The sequence below is a fragment of the Oculina patagonica genome, chromosome 7 (genome assembly GCF_052425735.1).
Source record: "Oculina patagonica isolate OP01 chromosome 7, crgOcupat, whole genome shotgun sequence".
NCBI lineage: Eukaryota > Metazoa > Cnidaria > Anthozoa > Scleractinia > Oculinidae > Oculina > Oculina patagonica.
In genome coordinates this window covers 11,190,102-11,212,906 of record NC_135764.1, presented here as the reverse complement: position 1 = coordinate 11,212,906, position 22,805 = coordinate 11,190,102, and the positions used below count along the sequence as shown (strand labels likewise).

Sequence of the window (22,805 nt, the reverse complement as noted above, 5' to 3'; positions counted from 1 at the left end):
ATTTTACGTTGTTGTTTTGTAGACCTGATGGCAAAAATGTACTAAAAGCCCAGTCTGGTCACTTCTGGTTGGTGCCCGTTCTCGGCTCAAGGGAGTCTGGGCTCTATCGTGAGCAGTGACGTCACTGAAGAGCACTCGCTGAAGTCCCAGACTTTGCGCGGTCACCGAAACAAGAAAGAACATGGGACCAGGCTAGCTTATCCCAGTTTCTGTAGCATGAAGCGACTAGGAGTATTTCTACTCCCCCCTGGATGGGATGCTAGTCAATCGCAGGGTTACCCCCCGCATAAGTTCGTCGGTACCCATTTATATACCTGGGTAGAGAGAGGCACTATGAGAGTAAAGTGTCTTGACCGCGGCAGTTTTGTAAAGTGTCTTGACCGCGGCCAGGCTCGAACCCGGACCGCTCTATCCTTAGTCCAGCGAGCTAACCATTAGGCCACCGCGCCGCGCCAAGCAAAACGGCCTTTAATCGACAGTATTGCATGCAAACCCAAAAATTAACTTACTTATATTATACCCAGACTTTCAATTTAAGTCATTTTTAATTGTTGGCGCTGAGGAAACAGCTTTTCAACCCGAAAAAAAAAAAACAGATGAATGGCTAACCATTAGGCCACCGCGCCGCGCCAAGCAAAACGGCCTTTAATCGACAGTATTGCATGCAAACCCAAAAATTAACTTACTTATATTATACCCAGACTTTCAATTTAAGTCATTTTTAATTGTTGGCGCTGAGGAAACAGCTTTTCAACCCGAAAAAAAAAAAACAGATGAATGGCCTAACTGTCCAAAAAATGACACGTGTTTTTTTAGTGTATACAAAGAAGCAGGTAGCTAATAAATTCACATTATCTTACCGACGATAAAAGCTAGCAACAAAGGAAAATTTAAAGCCACGCTTATAGAAATTTAACTAGTTTTAAATATTTTTTCGTCTTTTAGTTGAAAAATAGACCGACACGTTTATAATGTTAGCTCTTAATATTTTTCTGAAGCAAACCGTGAACATTGAACAGCCCAACTCGTTACGAGGGATTGCCACCACCACCGAACAGCTAGACTGCATGTCTGATTTGCTCACAGCAAAGCACTCAAGAAAAAAATCAGGATAATATTATGGAAAACAACTCAAAACTGTTCTACTAGTTGAGCTCTCTCACACGTACCTTTCTATTTAGTTTTCTTTTCGAAGAGTAAACTGTTTTATCACCTCTGCCAAGAGAATATGAATCATATTCTCTTGCCTCTGCACACGATCGGCGCCTTTAACTTGAAACTTGGAAAATACACCGCACGTGGAGTTGTCTTTAAGTTGCTTATCAAATTAAGACTGCAAAGAAACACTGCGACTCGGCGGTAAAGCCCTTAGGCAAAATACTTTGTTGTTTAAGATGAAAATCCTTGCCGACAGGACCTCTCCCTGCGGGATTTCAATTCACGCGTTGTCGACATGCAAATAGTAAACTACTAGTCCGATTAAGAATTGACGCCTTTGGGCGATTAAGTTACACGGATTTACACTCTGTCTGACATCCTAGGCAACGAAATGGGTCTGGCTGCAATGTGAACAATATTTAACACAGTTTGTTTTGTTTTCAAAGTCTCGTGTCAGCTTATAGGAGACAGTTGCGTGAAAACTGAATAATTTTCAATCATCGGAGGCAGCGGAACTTTTTAGACTTCATAGAGTTTTTTAAAGCCTGTCTACAGATACTTCCCGAAAGACTGAATATCTAATTAAAAATACAAAGTTAAAACGTCATTTCGTTTGATTTTTGGATTGCATTATGTAATGTTCGCTTTTCTTTTGTAAAAACTTAAAGTCACCCGATTAATAATGCTCTCGAAAACGTGCATGTGCATCATTTAAGGAAAGCATCCTCGTACCCAGGGTCTTCGTTCCCCTCGACCAGCGGTCGGGAAACGAGCTGATAGGGACCTCTGGTCGACCTCTGGGCTATTCTGAAAGCCCGCCACAAAGGCGTCTAAATCTGATTGGCTGTTGAAAACTTGTTCGTCTCACCATAATCTCCGGCGCACGCACACATTCAACCCGGAACCAGGATTTTCTGGACGTCGCAACGCTCCCTTTGGGGGGAGCGTTGCGTGACGTCCCAAAAAGCGGCTGCGAAGGAGACTAATCCTGCAACAGAACTTTCAAGAGTCGCTCCATCCTCGTTCCCAGGGTCTTCATTCCTTTTGACTAGCGGTCAGGAAACGAGCTTGCGCAGTAAGGATTGAAGACTCGAGGTCCGAGATTGCCAGAGTCTTCGTTCCTCTTTACCAGCGGTCGGGAAACAAGCCCTATGTCCGAAAATATTGGACTTCCAGTTTATTGCACAAGCCTAGCTGTTAAAAACATAGCTCAACTGGCGGTGTTTCACTTCTTGTCTATTTGTTTGTTTATTTTTAAAACCAATCAAAATCGATTCTTCAGTCACTGCTGCTTGACCTCCTTCGAGAGTTCCGTTTACAACCGAGTTTACCACACTTATGTCTACCTTGATTTGATAAAAGGTGTCTACCGAATTTTGACACAACACTATAGTTCTGAGCCATATTTCGGCAGAGAACGTTGAATGAGGGATAGTTTTAGCTCGAGGTGAACGTTGATTACTCTAATTTATGTCTTTTCGAACCAAGAAGACTGCATTTACGGCATTTTGTTCAAATTATGAATTCTACAATTTAATTAACTTGTTTACAATATGAAAAAATATCAACTGAAAAACCAACTTAAAAAGTGCTAGAGCGAGAGCTGAACTGAAGCTTTCTAAATCCATGCATGGTCTAAAATGAACTATCAACAGGCGTTCTACATCGACGTTCGCTTCATTTTCAAGGAATTGGGGAATAAATAACTAAACAATTCATGACTCAGCGAGACAATTCGATATGTTTCATGTCAGTTCACGGCCGGAAACCACGCATATCGAATTGCTTCTCGCTGACAAACCACAAAACGCGCTGATCGCCAAATGAGCCAAAACGGCAAAATAATCATCAAATGAAGAGAATTCTACTCACATAAGGGTTTCAAGAAATTCCCTTTCGACCATCAGCTGCGCTCTTTGCAACCTTTCCATCTTATTCACAATGTAATACCCCGGATGTGAAGAATCGTTAAAAAGCGAACCAATACCCTCGGACATTACAACAGAATTTTTCTAAGTCTCCAGCCAAGGAAGAGTTCAAGCCCAATATCGCCATGACCGCCTTCAAATCAGCCCTAAAGTCTAGTTCCGAGTCCTAGTTGATGTGGCTGAAGACCTTTGCTGTCTAAAGGAAGCACAACGTTATTTGTACCAAGCAAAACATACCGAGTCAAGAGTTCAACCCGTTAAAGCTTTGTTCTAAGGTACAATAACAGCCGACGCAAAACTTGCAAATCGTTAGACTTCCACCTTCATAGGACTTAATGATGTCCTCCGGCAAACTTCCTTTAGACAGCAGAATGGAAAGCTATAGATCACAACTGTTCTACTAGTTAGCGCGCGCAACTAGAATTCAAATGAAAGAGAGGGGTTGGAGTTAGAGACTGGGCCAGACTAACCACAAGTAAATCTAGGGGTAGGGAGACGGGGGGGGGGGGGAGAGAGACAGGGAGGGAGAAAAAAAAAGTAAGATTGAAGTCACTACATTAGACAGGGCGACATTTCATTGAAAGAAAGCCGAACAATTCTCCGTATCCTAAAAAAAAAAAAAAAAATGAAACCCCATACATTCCTTAACAGCCCGATAGCCACCTTTTATCAAATCAAGGTAGATGTAATCTTTACATCACAAATGTAAGGCATCTCTTAACACAAGCCAGGCAGTTTCTACAAGCTTATTTACTTTACCTTAATAGTAGTAATGTACTACACTCTGAGGCAAAAAATTTTTTGCCTTAGAGATTTAGTACATAACTACTATCAGCACTGGATTCCAAAAACTGAAGCCAAATCTGAAACCAAAACTGAAGCCAAATCTGAAAAACTAAATCTGAAAAACTAAATCTGAAGCCAAAGTGAAAAACCTAAACTGAAATCAAATCTCAGAATCAACCCTAGGTCAACCCAAGGTCAAAAAATGGAAACCAAACCTTGAAGCCAAATCTATAAACTAAACCTTGATTAAATGATAAAAATAATCTTTGATTATTTTTGACAATATTTAAAAAAACTTCTTATACTCTTTTTTAAAAATCTTGCATCTTAGTGCGTTTAAAACAAACCTCGTTGACATAATGAAAATCAAAACCTAGGATCATAACCTAGGATAAACAGATGAGTTTGTCTTTAATATCCATAAGGATATGTTTCTATACAGCTATCCGATATGTATTTTATTGCGCGCTTGTCATATCCAAAGCTGTATACTTTTTCCTCATATTTGTTAACAATTTGTTTACTTTTTCTGGTTATCTTATTTTCATTTACTAATGTGAGTTCTTTGATATCGCCCTTAACCATCTTAATCATATTTGTGTGATTTAGTATTTGTGAATTTTCATGATTAAGGGAAAAACCTTTAATAACACATTTCTGTTTATTATCGCCATATATGAAACTGTAGTTTTTAGGGCCACCGCTTACGAAGGTACCTTTTATAACATCACCATCTAACTCATCTGTTAAATCGCCTAGCATATCACCTGTTTCTATTGTCTTACCATTTTTGGATTCGATATACACAATACTATCTGTATCAAAATATAATACCTGTTTATCTAAATAGTCTAGTTTTTCATACAACATTAGCCGTGCACTGCTAGTCGTAAAACATGCTACATAGATATTTGTATTATAGCTATTATCAACAAACTGATCTTTATAAGTATAACTCATCTGTACCATTTCTTCATTTATGAAGTTTATGTTTAAATTATCTATTGTATCATCGAGAACTACTTGATAAAATTCATTTATATCAGTTACGTATTTACATTGATTCATGTTATTTCGTTGACCAAATTTCCCCCATAGTGAGTTTAAACACATTTTTGCAATAGCTCGTAAACCTGAATTTTCATGTAATTCACCTAATTCAATGTCTAAATTCTTTTTGACTTTATTTCTAAAACTCATCTCGTCATTGTTATTTTTAAAATTATATTTTGTTGATTCAAGTTTTAACTTCATGAATTTTTTTATATAACCTTTGAATAGATCATCGGATGACTTCTCAAAATGCCAAACCTCATATATTTTTATAATTTTATAGCCTTTTTCAATGGCTTTATTGACTTCATCGGTTGTCCATGTGCCTATAAATGATCGTTCATTTTCACTATGTTGGCATCTTTCTTGTTGTTTTGATTTAGCACATGATATACACAGAGGGAACATGAGTTTTTCAGCCTTTTCACATTTTATTTTATAAGGCAAAACAGGGTGGTATAATTCCCGTGGAGGCAAAATTTCGCATTTTATTAAACCATACCATTTTGTGTCGTATTTATCAGGTGTTATTATTTTTATAGGATGACCTATGGGATATTTTTTGTAAAACTGAACCGTAGGATATAGGGAACAAAAATCAATATATTTTCCACATTCATCTTCTTTGAATTTGTATAAGAGCTTGGAAGCATTAGTCCTTCCTCCAAAGAAAGAATCTCTAGGGTTTAGTGGGGTAACCACTTCTCTATTCCAATCATTTTTATAATATTTTTGAAAACTTTTGTCATTTTTTAACTTGCATTCCCACATTTCAATAAGATTGTAACCAGCAGTTGTTATTTTATTATTTTTTTCTTGTGTTTTATTATACAAAGTACCCATATCACTTTGATTCTTGTTATTGATAACATCAGCCTTGTAGCAATCTGGGCATCCATGCCAGAAGCAACCTTGGAATTCAAAAACACTATTTGTAGATGCACAAAAACCATCTACTTTTAATTTGTTATTGTTACATTTGATGACTTTTTCACCTCCTTCCAAGGCATGTTGAATTTTAATTTTATTTTTCTTACTTATGTAATCAAGCCATGCAATACTGACTACACTATGGTTTTCTATTTGAACAACGTTATCGACTACAGCTATGGTATTTTTTGGCATATAATTCCCTCTATAGATAGCCATACAAACACCGGCTATTGTGATGTATTTTAGTGGATCAATATTTTCTTCATTTATAAAATCTTGTCTAAATTTTAGCATGCATCGCCTCAGTATATCAACATCCGAACGACAGTATTCAACTATCTCTTTTTTGAAATCGAAAACATAATTTTCATTAACACGATCGTCATACCATTGTAAAAATTTCTGTCTATCTTCTGTTTTCATTTGATTATAGCCATAATGTTTTTTGGAAGGCATCTCTCCTATATACTTTTGATTACAAACTTTGTTGAAATAATGTGGAAAATATCCTTTTTTCAACTCGTTTAAACCAAACGTTTTAGGAAACGATGATAACGATTGTTGAATGAAATTTAAGCTGTCGATTATTTTGATTCTTAATTGTGAAATTTCCATCATCATAATTTTTGCACCATTGTAAATACAATAAGGTTTGAAACCATTATCTATACACCATTTTAGTATAAAATGACTGTCATACCCTTTGCTATTATGAGCCAAAAGTGTATATCCTTTATATTTTTCATTGACGATTTTATTACAAAAACTATTAATATCATTGAAGATTAATTCATTACCATCGAAATCATGACAGATAGCTAAATTGACTTCGTGTATTCCAGTGTTTTGGGTACATTCGAAATCAAAAAATAAATATTTTTCATTATACGTTTTACATGAGTAGCAATAATCTTTTTTGAGAATGTTTTTATTTAATCGGCATGGTTTTTTGCTATTTTTGATGCAATTTCCACCCATAACTTTTATCTTTTTCATGAAACATTCATGTTTGCTTTCACAATATTTATTACAATTATTACACATTTTGAAACCGCATTTATGTAGTTTAATATATGGTTTTAGTATGATTTGATTGCATTTTAAACATTTTGCTACACTGCTACATACTGAATCATCACTATCTTTTTTCGATCGGTTACTAGTATGGTTTTTGAAGCAAGTATTACCATGAAAAACACGATTGCATTGATTACATGTAACGTCTTTACCATTACATTTATTTCCATCTGGAAAATATTTGAAACAAGATAGACATTTTTGGGGGCATTTGTGTTTATCACGTCTCGTATAAGCTTTTTTACAAGAATGGCAGTAATATGCTACATCTAAAAAAGCTGTCATTGATTTTATGACATCGAAATGATTCCGTGTTTTGTATAAATAAATTTTGTCTGTTTTACCATTATTGGATGTATATATGATTTCATTGAACTGCTCAGAATCGATAATGTTAATCTCAATATCTAAATGTGATGCAAAGCTATTTACATCTTCTAAAGAATTTCCATAATCATTAATTTCAACATTAGCATTATTATGAAGTTCTTTGGCTTGAATTTGTTGTAGTTTTCGACTTTTATTGAATCCATCTTTCAACTGAGCTGTGGTGTAATTCTCAGGGTGTAAATTAGCATAAGCTGTTACAATGGCTCTTGCTAAGCATAATGTATCATTATTTTTTATCGTAATAATACATTGTTTTCTATTCACTGTTTGTTTTGATAAATATAACCGCCCTTTTCCTGCAGGTATTTTAACAGATTGAATAATTATTTTGCAATTTTCTAAATCTATTTCTTTATACTCCAACGTATTGATTATATCTGAAAGTTGATTTAACTTGAAATCAGAAACTTTTAACAATTTTGTTGAGATAGGATGATCTAATTCATCATTTGAAATTACCAATCTGAATCTATCATTACCTTTTAACTGCCTTTTCTTTATTGTCATTTCAACCATTTTTTCAAATACACTGAAAACATCATTTTTATCACCAATGAAATTTTTGCGTACATTTATTTTAAATTCGTTAGTGAAAGCATTGAATTTTTTATTAACCGTATTCCCAATTTCAGTTATTTTGAATAGAGGTTGGTCATTGGATGTTGAATCAAAAATGCTGTCATCGAAATTAAATTCATTTGAGACATTAGTTCTAGGTGTTGGAATTGGTTTTATTTTCTTTGTCCTTGGCATTGGTATAGGCTTGTAATCATCCCTAAATTCAGGAGGTGGTTGAATGATATTTTCCTCATAATCCTGCACCCTCTGTTTTACACTCTTACGAGGAGTTGGGATTGGTGGCCTAGGTTTGTAAACTCTAGGTTGGTTTGCTTTTAGTGATAATACTAGTTTTATGAGTTCAGTTTTAGATAATTTTTCTAGATCTAATTCATTCATATTAATATATGAGATATTTTTTTCCATTTTAATTTTAATATGTGCTAAATCTTTAAGTAGACGTTTGAAAAAAATATTTTCTATTTTCTACTTAAGGATTTAGCACATATTAAAATTAAAATGGAAAAAATAGCTGATGTAATAATAACTATTAATAATGAAAATTTTCAAATTCATCCTATATATGATTTATATTGCGCAAGTAGAAATGGTAAAATTGCTCATATATTTAAAAGAGATATTAGTTGTGGTAGTAAGGGGCATACTGGTTATATGTCATGTTGTGTTCGAAAATATGGCCAATCAAGTCAAAAGTCTTATCAAGTGCATCGATTTGTTTGGGAAGCTTTCAACGGTATTATCCCCGATGGTAAAGTCATTGATCATATAAATGGTGTCAAATCTGATAACCGTTTATGCAATCTACAACTATTGACACATCAAGAGAATTGTAAAAAATCAGCAAAAGATCGTGATTATAAATTTGTAAAAGACAATCATAAAAACAAAAAATGTGTTAAAGCTATTAATTGCATTACAAATGAAGTTTCATATTTTAATAGTATGTATGCTACTCAATTATATCTTGGTATCAACGCTGGTGTCATAAAAATGGTCTGCGAAGGGTTAAACTGTTGTAAAACCGGTTATTCTAAAGATAATATTCAGTATAAATTTGAATATGTTAAAAAAGAAGATATACCTGATAACAAAAATATAATAAAATCACCAAATATTATGCCAAAAAAAAAGAACACTAAAAACAAGCAATAAAAAACAGTAAAAAATATATTGTGCGTTTAAATGGATAACCAGTAATAAAATATTATTGGTTGTTCAAAACAACGATGGCAGTATAATGACTGCGTAACGACTTTTTAGTCTTATACAATATAAGTTACATAAACTTGTCTTTATATCACGCATGAAAAACGTATAAACAGATAATTATTTTCTTTATAATATATAATAATGGATTTGGTAAATGAAATTACAATTCCAAATGAAATTCAAACTCATATTGATAGTCAAGATGAAAAGCCAAAAAGAATTACAACCGATGATCTAAAATCACCTGAAATGACTTTTATTGAAGAAGGTGAACAGATAATGTTATATGGAGTTAAAATATTTCTACATCCGTTATTTCCGGAATTCGGTTGTACTTATAGCGGTGAAGTTGTTGATACCGAATCTGGAAAAGAGGCTGAAACTATTTTTATTAATGATGTTAAAAATGTAATTTTAAAACTTCAAGATTCAATTGTATATTACATACTGACAAAATTTATTTTTGAATCTTTTTATAATTCATATATCAATATTGAAAGACATTTTGGTATAATATTACCAAATCCTGAATTTAAAAATTATGGTTTTGATGTTAATAATTCTAAAATCGTTGATATCAAATCTAAAAAAGAGGTTGAAACTATTGATATTGATGGTATTAAATGCGTATTTTTAAAGTATGATGATTGGTATATTTATAAAGTTTATTTATGTTTTGTTGTTGAATGTTTTGATGATAGATTTTATGTATTGTAATGATCTTTTCCATGTTTTTAAAAAATAAACTATAAACGCGTTTCCATGAAATTATACCTTTGGTCAAGCAATTTAGCATTTTGTAATAAAACTCTTGATTCAATATCTTGTACAATGCTCTTTACTTTGCCGATTCTGTTATTGTTTGATGCTTTTTGTTTTTGTTTATCCATTTTAAAAAAAGCCAATATTATATCAATTAGCTGATCTTTTGTTAATGTATTTAAATATTTTCTCATATATATATATATATATATGAATTGCTGCTCTATATATTATAGTGCGTTTAGATATAAACAGATAATTATTTTCTTTAATATATATATAGAATGACTGATATAACATTAAATATCAAACACCTTTTAGAATCTGATCAAAGCTCGAATGATATAGCCTTCATTAATAAAATGTATTGTATTCAGAGCATCCTTAAAACAAATATTTGTATTATTAAAATGCTATCTTCAGACATATCAAATGAAGACAAAAATCATGTACGTTTAAAGTGTATACCTGAATACCAGAAACGACGACGGGGAAGGCCTCGTAAGGATCAACAAAATACATAATTATTCAGTTTACGGTTTTAGCCATAAGTTATAAATGATTAATGAGTACAATGTTTTTAATGACGTGATTTCTATTGACCAATCATATTTCAACAAATTTTACTCAAAAAGTTTACTCAAAAGTTTACACAAAAGTTTACACAAAAGTTTACACAAAAGTTTACTCAAAAGTTTACTCAAAAAGTTTATTCTGAAATTTACTGCCAAACACAGCTGTGCCGTGAAGTTATGTGTGTTATATATATAATGGTTTGTAATTCTGAAATCCACGATGAATTAAAAAATTTAAAAGAACCTATATGCCCTTTCTGTGATCAACTATTGATAAAAAGTATCAAGGATGATGAGCAATGCTGTAGTAAGCAGGATATAGAAAATATAAATGGTATGGATGTCTGTCTAAATTGCGGTTTGGTTCATAGTTATGATTATGTCAGTGAGTATATTGATTTTTATGAAAATATGCATAGAATACGGCGAGAATCGGTATATCATCGTAAATATCACATCGAGGCTGTTTTAAACGATTTATGTATTAAAAATGGAGTTCAATTGTCTCATAATCAGCGCGATAAGATTTACAAAGTGTTTCATGAGATCGGTACTATTCTTCCATCTATAAATAAACTCCGAAGACGAATGATAAGCACGAAATATATTATAAGACAGCTGTTTAAAATGCTTGGTATCCCGTACAATTTCATCTGTGTTACTAAATCAAAAAAAACGCGAGCTTTTAATGATTGGTATTGGGGTGAGATTTTAGCATTAAAATCGGCTGAGATTGCACGGATTATTCAGTAAATTTATCATCATACTTGAGCAGATACCGATCGATTATTGGACCGGTATCGCATATGTAGTCGTCAGTAGTTTTCATCATTAAAAAGATATTGGATAGTTCATATTCCCCCGTTCTTAACATGAATTTTATTGTATTAAGCAAATGCTGATAGCTTTGATAAGCAAAAATTCCATTTTGAATTTTTAAATCGAGATTCTGATGCTGAAGCCAGCCTTGTATCAATAAAGCTCCCGTGCTGATTGCAATCAGGCTGATACCACCAGTTGAAATGGACGATACTATGCCTCCTGAAGCGAATAAAATAGCCAGCGAATTGCCTATTAATTTCAGCCTTCTAAAGCTTTTTGTAGCTTGTTTATAACACCAACACTTTTTATGATAAACTTTGTAGTATTCTTTCAATTCTTGAATTTGCGATTGATTTAACTTGTCACTAATATGGTTCCATTCGAATATATTTTTGCGTTGTTTTGTCATATATTATTGATTAGACAATGTTTTCTTTCTATTTTTAAATCTGTTGTATAATTTTCTGATATTTTTAATCAACCGTTCAATAGTTTTCAGCATCTCATGTATTAAATCTGCAGTTTTCATATAATAGTGAGTTAGATAATTTATTCGAAGAATATACCCATTGTTTTATCTAAAAATTGGACTTTGTGATACTCTCGACTATTCACTGACATTGCTGTGTTACTAAAACCGATTCTTTGTACAAAGTAATCTGAAGAAATTTTAATGCTAGATGTATTGATATTAAACCCAGAAAATGTTCGATCAATACTCATAGCATTATTGCAAACAGCGATTCTAAATTGATTCCCTATTTTAGTATACCAAAGATTTAAATATTTGCCTATATAACCATCTCTAATTTGCTCTGTATATGAATCTAACCCATAATCAAGAAATAGCTTATTCTGCTCCACTTTTAACCATGGGTATTCAAAGCTACTTGCATCGATAAATTCAATTTTAATCCTTTTATTATCATTGGTCTTGTAGTCATATTTGAATGCCATATATATAGTCCAGTCATTGGATTCATTGATATTTTCATTTAAATTAATTATGAAAACACCTTTAAAACCCCCTTTTTGTTCAAATTCTGTTAACAATTTAGTAGTTTGAAAAACGAGATTACTACCTAAGCCAGACACTACAGCACCATTGCTATCTGACATGATGAAATTTGATGGATCTAATAAATCGAAATAATACTCAAGTATTTCATTATAAAAGCTCTTGGGCTGTAATAATTTAATCTGATTTTCAAGAGTTGTTTTGAGAATATTGATTTGACTTACCAACTGTTTATAATTAACAGCTTGATCATCAGTAGTACCTTCTGCAATACCATGAATGGCCTGTGTTTTCATATCAATTGATGCATTGAAAGCTATTCTATCATTTTCAACATAATATAGCTGATCGTATATACTGGGTTCAACATTACTTTCATAATTCTTAATCCCATATATTATAATATAAGTTTGCAGTTTTGGTACATACGAGTGTCCTGACTTCATTTTTAAAACGATATCGACATAGAGATAGTTGTTGTTATGTTGTTGATACTTATGAACTTGAGCTATTGTTCGACTATAACCGTTATAAACTCGTGTAGTTACTTTATTAACAGTATCAATCAATGACACAACACTGATATCAACACTATTCTCATCTATTTCAACTGGAAAATAGAGTTCAAATGCCATTGTATAATAATTAATTGGTATAGGGTACATGTTGATACCTAATCTGCTTGAGTAGTAATTTTTCGAACTATCAAGAAGTAATTTTGTATCTATTACCTTTTTATTGATTTGATGAACAGGATTTGGATGATGAATTAAATCTCCAAGCTCGATATCATTCTCTTCACTAAGTTGATTATCACTGTCAATCATTATATTATTGAAAACGTTTCCTTTATCAATAGAGGTAATATGTGAACTGTCAACATACAATTTATTTACACCATCGGTTCCATATATTGGTTTGCTTAGATTTGTTATGCGATTATCGTTCATATCGAGATTTGCCTGCATCATGTTACTACCGTGAATATCAAGCTTGCTTAGAATTTTTTGAGTCAAAACGCGTCCTACGACCTTCTTTAAAAAAGTGTTATCAACGTACGATTTGTCTGCTTTGTTTTTAAGGCTTTGAGCTAATACACCTCCTGATTTCTTCGTTAAATATGTATTATCAGCGTACGATTTGTCAGCCTTAGTAGCAAGTTTGGTATCAATTTCAGTCCTTACTTTGTTATCCTCAACACTAACATAGCCTACGTTTGGTACAGATCGATCGTTATATAAACTTGGATAATACACTTCGGTATTTTGCAATGAAAGGCCGGCACAATCAAACACTGTTTCATTTCTGTTCTTTTTAAGGAAGAATTGGTTAAGATATCGTTTATTTACGGCCGTCTCGAGATCCCTTGAATAATTTTCAATTGAATCATCGATCGCAACGTCATCAGGCGTTTTTAGCCCTATTACTCTCTTTTTGTTCAAATTGAAATTACCTTCAGGCGTAACATCAAAGCCGACTCCTGGGTCACCCTTTTCACCTCGAGGGCCTTTAATTGGTGTAATATTAGTGTTATTTGATTGTAATAAACCGTTTGAGTAACTCATATTATATCAATCAGTTATATTATATTATATTTTTTCATTGAAATTCTTAGTTACGAATTTTCGTGGCTTATCAATATATAAAAAGCTAAATGGGTCTGCAGTTGCTTTGAGATAGTCGTTTTTACTGATTCCAAGTTCTCTGCAAATCATTCCTTGTTCATTATTAGATGGGAATTCGAAAATACAGTGATGAGTACAATTTAATCTGATTGTTTTATCGGTATTATAATAGCTTTGAGATAAATAAATGCAACTGCAATTTTTATTTCTTGAATTTGTAAAATAGTTGCGTATTTCGCTATCATTTTTTGATCCCGTATTGAGATAATCGTCAAAGATGACTAGTTTTTGGCCTTCATCTGATATTTTATCAAGCGGTATTATTTTATCATTACTTGCTTCAATAACAGAATAACCAGCCTCTTGACTAATGGGTTCAAAAGTATTGAAAAGATGTTGATATTTCGATTGCTGAAGATTTTTCCCATAAAGATATATTTTATCATAAAACAAAAGCCGGTATATCATATCAAGTAAAAGGTTGCTTTTACCCCCACCCGAGGGAGAAGAAATCAACATTCTGAAACATTGATTTGGCATGAAATCGTATAGTTGTCTAAAGTTTGAGGCCATATCGTCTTTAGTGTCATAATTCGGTATTCTCATTATATTATATGGGTATATTATTTTCAGTTCAACATGGTGTTCAACACGGTGTACATCAAGGTGTTAAACGCTATGTTAAATGTTGATTTTTATATTCAATTTTCATTTTTTATGTAACGTAATAATATAAAATAAAATGAGTTTACTTAGATGGAAAGAGCTTGCAAAGAGTAAATCTGATTTGGGCGATAAAATCAATTATGTTAAAAATGCAATCACACAAAATAATATCGGTCAGCAGACAAGCCAAGAGTCATTTTCGAGGGTATTCAAACCAGTGACAAGTAAATTAGATGATGTAATTAAAAGTAATTTGCAGATAGCAAAAGTACCTAAAAATCGTGTCAAAAAGGGGATGAGAGGTGAAATGGAAGCTCCAGATTACTATCCTGAAGTTGATCCTTTTGAGGATATGGACGTAGATAATTTATTTGATGAGCCTGTAATGCCACAAAATGAAAAACAGATTGTACCGAAACCACCAACATATGAAGAATCTTTAAAAGATCTTTTAGAAGGAAATAAGGAGATTTATGTTGATCCCCAATATTTTCCTGAATATGAAGATGAATTACCTCCTGAATACGATGAGGATGAAATTGATTATGCTTTAGATGCTGATGATGAAGTAAGTGAAATACTAGAAGACGTTGGTATCGACGATTATGATGTAGTGCAAATGAAATTAGATCAGCCTGAAATGACACCAAAGAAAACCAAGAACTATCTTAATAAGATTTTAGAGAAAGCCAAATATAAACGGAGACAATTGAAAGGTTTCAAGGCGAATGTTACTAAAGAATATAATAGGGGCACTATATCTGAAGCAGAAAGACAGATTAAAAATAAGAGAATAAGCAATGCAAGAGTTGCATTAAATGACTACATAAATCATTACGAAAGTAAAGCCAAAACGATAAAAGGTTCTGGTATTCGAAAAAAACAGAAAGGTGGAAATGTTATATTTTTTAACGATGTAAAACAGCTTCTCAAAAAATTGGAATTGATCATCGGTTCAATAAACGCAGGAAACACATCAGTTAAAATGCGAAATATGGGAGTCGCTATATTAGACACACTTTTAAAAAGGTCTACTATAAATAAACAACAATATAAACAGATATATAATCTGTACTTTAAAGTCTAATTTATGTAACTGTATTATATATATGGATCGTGAGTTAGTATTATCATCATATAGTGTTAAAAATCAAGGGAATAACACTCCTCAAAATTTTACAACTAAATTCAACAGGCCTATAACATTGGATAGCAATTACCAATATATGATAGGTCTCAATCGTATTATTAACATGTCATTTACATGGTTTAATGTAAATCCCTCATATGGTAATCAGCTGATTAAATATAGTTCAGATAATGGGAATAAATTTGAAGACATAACTTTCCCTGCAGGTGTTTGGAATTATTCTGAATTTGATGAATATATTAAAGAGATTACTAAGACGGGAGATGATGATAACCCTATATATCCCATCTCTATTGATTTTGATTCAACAACATTCCGAGTCACAATCACTTTATCTCAAAATTATCAACTTGATTTGACGCATAGCAATTTCAACGACCTTATAGGGTTTGATAAAAAGGTATTAAAGGATGCGGTTAATATTGGTCCAAGAGTCCCAAATCTAAGCCAAGATACCGATATATTAAATGTACATTGCGATCTAGTCAATACTTCTTTAGTCGATGGCGAAGAGTCGGATATCATTTATACTTTTTCGACCAGCGTACTACAGCCGAGTTATTCGTTTACAATCGAGCCTCGTAGGGTCACATATAACCCTGTTAATAAGCAACAGATAAGTAGCATTCGAATATACATTACAGATGGGAAGAGACGGTTAATTAACCTGAATGGAGCGGATACGTCTTTTTCATTAATTTTGAAAAGGAAAGAATAATATAACATAATAGTATATAATGAAACCATATGAATTCAAGAGGTTTTACCATCCAAAATTTGGTAAATTTGTATATAAGCACAAAGGGTCAGGGATTATCGTTGATAACATTTTCAAACCGATGAAGAGTGTTATGTCGTCTGTTGTTAAAAAAATTGTCAAGCCCTTAGGTAAGAAGGCGATAAAATCAGGTATTTCTCATGCAGGTGATAAACTGGGTAAAAGGACATCAGAAAAAGCCGGAGACCTTATAATGGAAAGGCTTAGGAATATGAGGAAGGGAAATGCTGGGCAAAAGTCACTATCCCCAATCTTACAGAAAGTAAATGCCTCACCTGTCAGACACCAACAGAAAAATGAAAGTACTGATATGATCATTAATAGATTAATATCAGGATCAGGTGTAAAAAGAAGGCGTTGAGTAAAATGAATAAAATGATTAAAAAAATTGGTACATAATTGCAAAATTATGTAACATAATAATATATGTCTTTTAGAACAAGCGAATACTTACAGAGATATGAGTTGGTTCGATTTCAACTCGATGATGTAATTCGAGTCCCAGCTAACGGTCAGCACCAACTTAAAAACGGCTATAAGTTCACGATTAACGATAGAAGTTCATTCTACGATTGGTATAATGCGTATTTCGAGGTGCAATTTCAGGTGCAAATGTTAGCTGATGGAGCAACCACGGGGGCGAATCGTATCACAGTCATCAATGGAGCACATTCATTGATTGCTCACATGATGATTAAGAGTGCTGGTAAAATTGTGTATGATACTGATAATCTCCATAAAGTTACTTTTGTCAAAAATCTGCTTGAATATAGTGACGATTTTAGTCGCTCAGTAGCCAAGAATAGTCTTTGGTATCTGGACACCGACCATAGGATAGCAAATGCTAATCAGAATGCAGGGTTTGAGGCTAGGCGACTTTTGACGACAGGTCTCAATGATGTCAATGTTGTTATACCTCTAAATCGTTACAGTTTCTTTGAAGAGCTTGAAGGTCGAATGTTACTCCCAATGCAACTCCAGTTCAATATACAGTTACAGAATGACGCCGAATTACTTAAAAAGGCCGATGATGTAGCTGATGGACGAGTGGTCCTTAATAGATTCCTTCTATGGGTCCCAAAATTGACTCCAAAGGACAGCCTATATGATAAGTTTGTTAGTTCCTTCTTGGTAAAGAACACTTGGACGTATATGCGCGAAATGTATGAGGTTTCCGCACCAACGAATAGCAGTGGATTCTTCCAGATCTCATCCAGTATTGATAATGTTAAGGCTATCTTTGTATATCTACAACGAGCTAAATCAAACAATGCAGATGAAAATCCCTATGAATTTGATACCTACAATATCAATCTTGACCGTGGGAATGGTAGTTATTTGACAACATGCCGATTGGAATACGGCAACGGAGTGTTTTATCCTGAGACCGAATATGATAGTGAGTCCAAAGTTAGGATCTTCAATGATTTGATGTCTTATGGTATGAGAAAGAATGATTACAACAGCGGTACACAACTCAACCTGGCAAATTACAACTCTCTCTATCCTATTATCTTTTTTGATTTATCATATCAAGCAGAGCGAGTAACTAGAGACCCAAAGCAGTTGATCTTCAGATATAAACTAAACGCTAATAGTGCGGGAGATAGTCCTTTCAACGTCCATGCCATCGTTCTTTATGATGAGACAATCGTCATTGACAAGGTGGGGAATGAGCTGGTTATTGTATAAATCAATCAATTGAATATTATGTATAAACCATTCTATTTTGTATACGTTTTATAAACAAGAAATTATATAACATATAATATATATACAAGTAATGACAACTTATCACTCTCATAAAGTGAATCTGTCAGAAGGACAGCGAAGTAAGCTTTTGACTGCTTATAGAAATAAAAGTGAAATCACAATTCGATTAAGCAATTCAGATCTGACTGGCAATGATAGTTTAATGTTAACTCAACGTCAAATCAATAAATTAAATAAGGCTAAGAGATCCGGTGTTGGATCTGATTTAAAAAATCTCGAAGACACAAATTCGAAAGGTTATAAAGGTTGGTCATGGAGCACCGCGAATTGGTTTTCCAATGATTGGAATTAGTGCTCCGAAAACGAAAACAAGATCAGGAAGGTCAACAACTAACAAATCAACAACTGATAACACTTCAAAGAAGGATGGGGGAAATATCAGAATACCAAGTAAGAAAGAGATATTATCTTATAGGAGTCCTCCAGTAATAGGATCATGGAATGAGTATAATAGGTTCCTCAAATCGGGAGGTCTGATTGTTCCAAAAAAAAAGATTTTAATACCCAAAAAGTAAACAAGCCAAAATTCCATAAGAATATTCCCATGAGTAATTTTGACTTAATAAACTGGTGTTCATATTTGAATATACCGATAAAAGATGTACTAATGAGAGATGAGACTGTGCCACATAATCACAAATTAGGAATATTCATTTACAATCTCCAACCGTCATATCTGAGTGGTAGTCATTGGGTTGCAACTTATGTAAAAGATAAGGTAATCAATTATTTTGATAGTTTTGGTATGCCTTCATTTCAAAAAATAGTCGATCACGCAAAAAAGAAGAATTTAACATTGCTACATCAAAACAATCAGATACAGAATATAAATACAACCACATGCGGATACTTCTGTTTATACTTTTTGAATGAGATGAACCATGGGAATACGTATTCTAATTTGTTGGAAGTGTTTGACATATATGACACAATGAAGAATGAGAAATTCATTCAACATTATTTCAGAAATATATAACTTATATATATAATGGTTAAATCGTATTGTGTACGTGAAAAAATAAAAACTAATTCAGTTCCTAATTCTGAAAAATATATGAGAACAAAAAACAATCGTTTAATACTCAAATCGAAATGCGTTTCTTGTGGTATTACTAAAACCCGTTTTGTTAGTGAGAAAAAAGGGCGTGGAGTAGGTGAAACGATTAACAAAAAGGTCGGCGAAAAGATTCCAGGGTTTCAACAGGCTCAAGACTTAGCATCGGCTATCATGGCAGTTACCGGAGGTGATAAAGATCTATTTAAAAAATATTGGCGCGGTGACTTTGCTAAAGGTATATTTAATAAAAAAAGCGGAATTCAGACATCTAATTTTTGGAAGCCTGCTGGTGCATATACAAATGAAAAATTTAATCCATCATGTAATTACACAGAATATAAAAACGGCAAATGGGTTAATCATTATTGTGATTAATATCTAACATATAATATATATGTGCCTGTCATACTGCGTTTCATGTAATAAAAAAACAAATTCAATCAATACTAAAAAAGTAAAAGCAAAGAATGGCCGACTTATGGAAAAATCAATTTGCTCAATCTGTAAAAACAAAAAGAGTAAATTCATCAAAGGTGAAGGTATCGATATCCATAAAGCTATTTTAAAAGTAGCACCAAAAAAGGGTTTTGTAATGCCTGGTCATCGGTATACAGGTCCTGGTAATCCTTTAGAGAAACAGGTAAAGTGGGATCAAAAAACAGGTAAAATACTGGAGATATATGAAAAACCAACAGGAAAAACAGATGCCGTCAGCATGCAACATGATGTAGATTACAGCGTATGTGCAAATAAATCCTCAAAAGATCAAGTAAAGTGTAAAAATGAAGCAGACAGGAAAATGGTTAAATCCTTAGACGCAATACCATGGAAAGACAGGCAATGGGGACATGCTTTGGCTCGAAATATAATAGCTGGTAAATCGAAAGTAGGTATGGGTATAAAAAAAAGAAGTCAAAAAACGGAAAAGGCCGTCGAGTGAAGAAAGCTGGCAAAAAGAATTAGCTGATGAGTTACACAAACCAATAAAGCGTAACTTTACTCGACGGCGTGTTATAGTTAACCATATTGATGAAATATGGTGTTCGGATTTGGTCGAAATGCAACAGTTTAGTAAATGGAACAAGGGATATAGATATCTTCTCATGGTACTGGATGTTTTCAGTAAATATGGTTGGATAGTGCCTCTAAAAGACAAAAAAGGTGAAACTGTAACTAAAGCATTCAAAACAATATTCAAAGAGGGGCGTAAACCACAATATCTTTGGACTGATAAAGGGAAAGAGTATTACAATAAAAATATGAAGGAGCTTTTGGAAAAGAATGGTATAACACTATACTCAACCGAGAACGAAGAGAAGAGTAGTGTTTGTGAACGATGGAATAGGACAATTAAAACCCGAATGTGGAAACAATTCACTACTCAAGGTAATACGACGTACCTCGATATGCTACCCAAGCTGTTAAAACAGTATAATAATACCAAACACTCAAGCATTAAAATGACACCTGTAGAAGCCTCGAGGAAAAAAAATGAAGGCTTAGTATATTTCAATTTATACGGTGATATGGAAACATCAAAACCGAAACCGAAATTCAAAATAGGTGATAAGGTTCGAATATCGAAATATAAAAGAAATATTTTCGATAAAGGGTACACCCCAAACTGGACAGAAGAAATTTTTACCATCGATAAGATACAATACACTAATCCTATTACTTACAAATTGAAAGATCTCAATAATGAAGACATACAAGGAAGTTTTTATGAACCTGAACTGTTAAAAGCAAAACAGGACGTATTCAGAATTGATAAAGTCATTCGGAGGGATTATAAGAAGAAACAAGCTTTAGTGAAGTGGAAAGGATATAATGATGATTTTAATAGTTGGATACCAATGAAGGATCTACAACATATATAAAATTCGTGCTTATTGACTTAGGCATCTTGAATCAATTCTGAGAATAAAAGTTTATTTTATGACAAACGTTTATATAAAAGTTTGTATAAAAGTTTATTGTAATATGATTGGTTAGTTAATATAAACAATAGAACATTCGAATCTATTGTATTGAACCAAATATTATGAAACCATGACAATAATGCAGATGTTTAACCTTGAACTATAAAATATTAATCACCATAATTTTAAAAAAGTCATAAATATATATAAAAAATAACGAATCACAAGAAATATATAACATTAAAAATTTACCATAACTGTCGGTTAAAAATATATAAAAATTTCTAAAGTATATATATAAATGGTTGAAGTTCGAAGATATTTTACTGAAAAAGACAAGATGGATGCAAAAAGAAGGTCCAAGACTTTATATGCATCTAAAAAGGAATGGTTTTGTGTCATTTGCAATAATTATAACTATAAATTATCCGGTAAATGGAGACATCTTTTAACACAAAAGCATATTAATAACAGCATCATTTACAACAAAAAATCAGATTAAACGCACTGTATAAATGATATAAAAAATAATGTATAATAAATATTATAATGACATCAAATTACATCAAAGAAAAATTCGTTGAGATGATGAATATCATAGAAAAACATTGCATTAAAGACAATACACTTTTCTTACAATTAAGTGAAAAGGAACAATCAAATAGATTAGTTAACATTTGTACTGATCTCGGTATTATATCAAATATGATCCTACATAAAAACATGTTCAAAAATCTGATAAAAATACAAAAATATTATATTGAAAATGTAATATAAGACGTTCATTTTAAACGCACTAGAACCCAACTTGATAAAAGGAATAATTAAACGCACTAAGATGCAAGATTTTTAAAAAAGAGTATAAGAAGTTTTTTTAAATATTGTCAAAAATAATCAAAGATTATTTTTATCATTTAATCAAGGTTTAGTTTATAGATTTGGCTTCAAGGTTTGGTTTCCATTTTTTGACCTTGGGTTGACCTAGGGTTGATTCTGAGATTTGATTTCAGTTTAGGTTTTTCACTTTGGCTTCAGATTTAGTTTTTCAGATTTAGTTTTTCAGATTTGGCTTCAGTTTTGGTTTCAGATTTGGCTTCAGTTTTTGGAATCCAGTGCTGATAGTAGTTATGTACTAATCTCTAAGGCAAAAAAATCTTTTGCCTCAGAGTGTAGTTTACATTACTACTCTTAATGTGTAATCGTTCTGCTATGCTTTGTTTCCTTTAAAATAATGACTTTCTCATGTTTGTAGTAGAAAATATATTTAAGTATTTAGTGCCAAATTTGCAAAAGAAAACTTACATATCCACGAAGTCATAAACTTGCGAAAAAAATAAGTAACTTGCGAACGCTGTTGCTTTTTTCTCCGGTCGTTTTAGCTATTGTCTGCCGAGCAGGTCTTCGCTTTTAGCGTTTATGGAATGAAACGACGGTCAATATCGAAGAATGACCTTTCACTTTGATATTTGTCTACGAAACATTGCAACAACGAGCTACTGCCGTACATACTGCCGTTTATAGAACTCATACTACTGCCGTTTATG

At 32.7% G+C, this 22,805-nt stretch overlaps 2 protein-coding genes across 4 annotated transcripts in view; one reads left to right on the top strand and one right to left on the bottom strand.

Moving 5' to 3' along the window:
* The window catches only part of LOC144660704 (E3 ubiquitin-protein ligase TRIM71-like), a 38,331-nt gene that overhangs the window by 14,566 nt on the left and 960 nt on the right, over nucleotides 1-22,805 (bottom strand). The window contains exon 1 of one of the 3 annotated variants that reach the window (XM_078521422.1): nucleotides 1,170-1,435. The exons of the other annotated variants lie outside the window; for them this stretch is intronic. The gene's annotated coding sequence lies outside the window, so the exon portion shown is untranslated. Of the gene's footprint in view, nucleotides 1-1,169; nucleotides 1,436-22,805 lie in introns of those variants that run through there. 3 annotated transcript variants of the gene reach the window in all.
* Nucleotides 15,438-22,386, top strand: LOC144660124 (uncharacterized). Its single transcript, XM_078520683.1, has 2 exons — nucleotides 15,438-21,524; nucleotides 21,759-22,386. The coding sequence occupies exon 1, from the start codon at nucleotides 16,936-16,938 to the stop codon at nucleotides 18,199-18,201; it is 1,266 nt and encodes a 421-aa protein (XP_078376809.1). The 5' UTR covers nucleotides 15,438-16,935; the 3' UTR covers nucleotides 18,202-21,524; nucleotides 21,759-22,386.

Bases quoted from the DNA above. Each gene is read 5' to 3' on its own strand.
- LOC144660124 (XM_078520683.1), top strand. From the start codon at position 16,936: ATGTCTTTTAGAACAAGCGAATACTTACAGAGATATGAGTTGGTTCGA.